General features: G+C 31.8%; 1 protein-coding gene across 1 annotated transcript; it reads left to right on the top strand.

Moving 5' to 3' along the window:
* The first annotated feature begins 1,632 nt into the window (after positions 1-1,632).
* On the top strand, positions 1,633-3,436 carry LOC116346759. The gene is made up of 2 exons (XM_031776966.1): positions 1,633-1,834; positions 2,064-3,436. The coding sequence occupies exons 1-2, from the start codon at positions 1,633-1,635 to the stop codon at positions 3,434-3,436; spliced, it is 1,575 nt and encodes a 524-aa protein (XP_031632826.1).
* The last annotated feature ends 2,323 nt before the right edge of the window (positions 3,437-5,759 follow it).

Genomic DNA, 5,759 nt, shown 5'->3' on the forward strand with positions numbered 1-5,759 from the left:
CGAAAATCCAGCCGGAAATGTTTTGGATCTTGTATTCACAAACAAGTTTTATGAAATGTCATTGATGGAATCAACCAAACCATTGGTTAAACCTGTCAATTGGCACAAGGCAATCGAAATCGAATTCACAATTGATGGAAATGCACCAACAACACATCAATCATCGCAAATATATGCGTTTAACTCAGCTGATTTTGATGCAATGAATGCATTCTTCATTGAAAATGACATTTTGTTGGGAATAAATCGAATTGATGGCCTCGAGAATGCATTCCAAATTTTTGGCAATGTTCTACACGAGGCAATAGACTCATTTGTTCCAAAGATCACCGTACAAAGAAGCACTGACCCACCATGGTTCACGAAACAACTTAAGCATATGAAAAATATCCGAAGAAAAGCGTACAAACGAGCAAGGGAGACTAGCAATTTCGACGAATACAATGGCATCACCGATTCGTTCATGCAGTTACAACGGCAGCTCTTCATTTACCAAATGTCGACATTTTTTGGTCCTTCGAATCTAATGAAGAATTTTATTTTGCGCAAAATAATTTTTAAAGTTGTTTTTTTTTTTGAATCTTAAAGTGATAAGATTTTATATATTAAAGACCCTAGTGGCAAATATTTAAGTCCGAAGTGGCAAATATTTAAGTCCGAAGTGGCAAATATTTAAGTCCGAAGTGGCAAATATTTAATATAAATATTTTTAAAGACCCAAGTGGCAAATATTTATTTGAAAAGTCCCAAGTGGCAAAATATATATTCAAAAAGTCCCAAGTGGCAGAATATTTAATATAAATATTTTTAAAGACCCTAGTGGCAAATATTTAATATAAATATTTTTAAAGACCCTAGTGGCAAATATTTACTTGAAAAGTCCCAAGTGGCAAAATATATATTCAAAAAGTCCCAAGTGGCAGAATATTTAATATAAATATTTTTAAAGACCCTAGTGGCAAATATTTAAGTCCGAAGTGGCAAATATTTAATATAAATATTTTTAAAGACCCAAGTGGCAAATATTTACTTGAAAAGTCCCAAGTGGCAAAATATATATTCAAAAAGTCCTAAGTGGCAAATCTTCAATATAAATATTTTTAAAGACCCAAGTGGCAAATATTTATTTGAAAAGTCCGAAGTGGCAAATATTTAATATAAATATTTTTAAAGACCCTAGTGGCAAATATTTATTTGAAAAGTCCCAATTGGCAAATATTTAATACAAATATTTTTAAAAAGACCCTAGTGGCAAATTTTTATTCAAAAAATCCCAAGTGGCAGAATATTCATTTGAAAAGTCCCAAGTGACAAATATTTAATACAAATATTTTTACAGTCCTTAGCGGCAAATTTTTATTCAAAAAAGTCCCAAGTGGCAGAATATTTATTTGAAAAGTCCCAAGTGGCAAATATTTAATACAAATATTTTTAAAGACCCTAGTGGCAAATTTTTATTCAAAAAAGACGCAAGTGGTAAATATTTTAAAGACCTAGTGGCAAAATATTTATTTAAAAAGTTCTAAGTGACAAATATTTAACAGAAATATTTTTTTTTAAAGCCCAAGTGGCAAAATATTGTTTTGCAAATATTTAACATAAATTTTTGTTAATATAAATTTAATCTGAGAAATGGCAAACGTAAATAATTTATCACAAGTGATTGTTAAGCAGAAAGAAGCAGAAGCAGAGTTAAAACGATTAATGGAAAATTTTAAAAAAGAAAATAAAGAGCAATTGAAAAAATTAGACCGGTTGAATAAATGGACTGGTTTAATTAATGCATCGTGGAATGAGTATGTGGAAGGTCATAGAATTTTACACGATAATCAGAGTAATAAGGAAGTTGAAAATTACTTAAGATACGCTCAGTCTTTTGAGTTTTATGATAATATAGTTAAAGAAACCATTAAAAATATACAACAAAAAGTTGTTGTTTAAGAGTATGATTATTGATAATAAAATGCTGAACGACGTTCAACGGATGCAGTATTTGCAAACAAATATGGCTCTAAAAGCGTCAAAAATAATTGACCAACTGGGATTGCAAAATTTCAATATAGCTTGGAAATTGTTGCAAGGTCGTTATGATAATAAACGCGCTATCAACAATATGTTTTTAGATAACTTAATGGATTTACCAAGAATGACTAAAGATACTCAAGCAGACATGCAGCAATTAATTGATACTAGTAGAGAATTTATTGCTTTGCTTGAGGGAATGACAATGGAGGATATCATTTTAAGATTATTGAGTAAAAAATTGCATCCAAGAAGTCTGGAAAATTATGAATCAACATTAAAAAATCCAAAAGAACCACAAAAATTAGAAGATTTTTATCTATTTTTGGAGCAAAGATCCCAGATTTTGGGTTCTGTTGAGGCTGAAAATGGTTACTATAAAAAACCATTCACAAAGGAAAAAAATAAAAAAGTTTTGTTTAAAAAATGTGTAGATTGCGGGGATGCAAGGCATCCAATTTATTTATGTGACATTTTCAAAAGGCGAAATATGAAAGAGCGTCAAAGAATTGTAAGAGAAAATAATCTTTGTCATTTATGTTTAAAATCAGATCATGCATATAAATTTTGTAAATCAAATTTGAAATGTAGAGAGTGCGGAAAGAGGCACAATACATTCTTACATTTGGATAATGAGCTTGAGTCAAAGCCAACTATATCATATTCAAAGTCGAATACTTCATATTCAAAGCCAGGTACATCATATGCTAAACCAAGTGCAGCATATTCGAAGAATAATCACCAACAAAAAAAGGCGTTCTTGTGTACTGCTGAAGAAAAGGAAAATAGTGATGAATCAACTGTAGCATGTGTTGCTTCAAGTCAAAACAAGGGCTCAAAGGTTTTGTTGGCAACAGCTAAAATTAGAATTAAAACTGATTTTGGGTGGTCGGAAGAATTTGGTGCATTATTGGATCAGGGATCTATGGCAACGTTTATAACTGATGATGCAGTAAAGAAATTAAAATTAAAAAAGGAAAAGAATAATGTGTCAGTTTCTGGGATTGGAGGTGTTAAAACTGAAAAATCTTTGGGAAGTGTGAATTTGGAGTTTACAGCACGTTATCCAAGTGCATTTATAGGGAAAACTAAAGCAATAATTTTGGGGAAATTGACAAATTTATCACCATTATCTTATGCAAAGGAAAAGATCAATAAGATAAACAATTTCAATCAGTTAATTTTGGCAGATCCAGATATTAGCAACACTTGTAAAATAGATATAATTTTGGGAGCAGACGTGTACGCAACGTTGTTATTAAATGGTGTAATTAAGGCAGAAAAAGATAATTTGGTTGCTCAAGAAACTCAGCTTGGTTGGATCATTTCAGGTGTTTTGGGTCATCAGTTAGAATTAAATGGTGTTTGTTTAATATCAACTATTGATGAATTAAATGAAAGTACGTCGGTATGAACTCCAATACATTTTTTGTTATTAGTGCTGCTTCTTCTTTTTCTCACTATGGGCGCAACCATTTTCAAGCTAAAAGTCAAATGGATGCGTTTAATGAAACGTCAAAATGCGCGTATGGCTAATTTGTTCTAAACGTGTATCTGTAGTTGAGTTTGAAGTTAATGTGTGAATAATCAAATAAATAGTACTTTTTGTATTAAAAATAAAAATAAAAGAATAAAATTAGCTGTGTAAAATTTTATCGGCGCCTATACAAGTCGATTCAAAAAAACTGTAAATGGAATACTGCACAATAAGCCAAGAAAACGAATAATTTTATCGGCACAGAATATTTTTGCAGCCGACAGAAATATCTTTTGCCACAATATTGCTATTAGTTGCAAACAAATTATTAAACATATTTTTCGACTTTACTTTATTTTATTTTTTCTTACCTAGAATAACTGTGATCCAGAAATATATGATTTCTTTCGTCCTGCATTGTATTCACAAACTTTGTTCACAAGCAAATGTTTTCATTTGAACATTGCGTGTGGTACTATTTAGTACTTTGCATTTTTGATATTCCATTAAACGCACTTATTTAAAAATGAATATGCCAATATGGCTGCACCCATAGTGTAAATAAGAAGAAGCAGTGTCTATTTAGCAACTGCATACCGGTGTGAAAGTATGAAAAAATTTTGGGAAATCGAAGAAATTTTTCCGTCACAGTTTATATCGGAAGAAGATAGTTATTGTATTGAGCATTATGACAATAATACACGGCGAAATGAAGATGGTCGTTATGTGGTTACTTTACCATTTCGTGATAATATTGAAGATTTAGGTAATTCACGAAGAAATGCTTTAGCACAATTATTGCATCAGGAACGGCGTCTCGAAAGAGATGCAAAGTTAAAACAAATGTATGATGAGTTCATCGATGAATATATTAATATGGGTCATATGGTGGAATGTGAAGATTCGGACATTCAAAGTGGCTATTATCTGCCACATCATGCAGTGTTCAAGGATAGTACAACAACTAAACTAAGAGTGGTGTTTGATGCCAGCAGGAAAACGTCTTCGGGATTGTCGTTAAATGATTGTATGATGGCGGGTCCAAGAGTTCAAGATGAATTATATAACATAATGTTGAGATTTCGTTTGTATGAAATCGCTTTCACTGCTGATGTAGCAAAAATGTATCGTCAAATTTTGGTTGCAGAGGAACAACAAAACTATCAAAGAATTTTATGGAGAAAAAACAAAAGTGAAAATATAAAAGAATATAAATTAACGACTGTGACTTATGGAACAAGTTCAGCACCTTTTGTTGCAGTAAATACACTTATAGCTATTGGAAAACAATGGCAGGACAAATTGCCAGAAGCGGCGCAGATTATTCAGAGAGATTTTTATATGGATGACTGTATGAGCTGTTGTGAGACCTTGGATCAAGCAATTAGTTTGCAAAAAGATGTTACGCAAATTCTTGCAGAGGCTGGTTTACCATTAAGAAAATGGAGTTCAAATAATATGGATTTAATAAACACAATTCCTTTGGATCAACGAGAAGGTGCTCAAACAGATGGAGAAGCTTCAATTTCAACTTTGGGCTTAAGATGGTTTAACTTAAAGGATGAATTCAGTTTCAAAATGAATCCATTTAAGGATGTAAAAACAGTAACAAAAAGAATCGTTTTATCAGAAATAACAAAAATGTATGATCCATTGGGTTTATTAGCACCATTTACAGTATTATGTAAAATATTAATGCAAAAATTATGGGTTGCGAATCTGGATTGGGATAGTGAGATTCCAAAAGAAATTGCGGTAGAATGGGAAAGTTACAAAGAAGAAATACCAATTTTATTGCAGTATCGTTTGAAACGATGGATTGAATATAAAGCTGGAGCTCAGTTTGAATTACACGGATTTTCAGATGCTTCTGAAATGGCTTATGGAGCTGTCATTTATGCTGTGGTTAAACATGAATCTATGACTTATAGTAATATAATTACTTCAAAAACTAGAGTTTCACCACTTTCAAAACAAAGTTTGCCACGGTTAGAGCTTTGTTCGGCTTTATTATTGGCTGAATTAATGGACAAGGTGTCGAAAGCATTACATGTGCCTATAGCCAAGAAATATTATTATTCAGACTCCCAAATAACATTGGCTTGGATTAAAGGAGCGCCACGAAGATGGGAAACGTATGTGGGTAATCGCGTGGCAAAAATACAGAAGTTAACAAAATTTCAAGAATGGGCGTATGTTAACACAAAAGAAAATCCAGCAGATATCGCATCTAGAGGAATGAATCCAGGAAATTTAATTC

Source organism: Contarinia nasturtii, unplaced genomic scaffold (genome assembly GCF_009176525.2).
Source record: "Contarinia nasturtii isolate CC-2019 unplaced genomic scaffold, AAFC_CNas_1.1 Cnas_scaffold_1680, whole genome shotgun sequence".
Classification (NCBI taxonomy): Eukaryota; Metazoa; Arthropoda; class Insecta; order Diptera; family Cecidomyiidae; genus Contarinia; species Contarinia nasturtii.

What these genes read in the sequence shown, in the direction of transcription:
- LOC116346759 (XM_031776966.1), top strand. Translation starts at nt 1,633, where the DNA reads ATGGCAAACGTAAATAATTTATCACAAGTGATTGTTAAGCAGAAAGAA. An exon ending in AATTTTACACGATAATCAGA is followed by an intron (nt 1,835 to 2,063) that starts GTAATAAGGAAG and finishes ATTTCAATATAG; the next exon opens with CTTGGAAATTGTTGCAAGGT.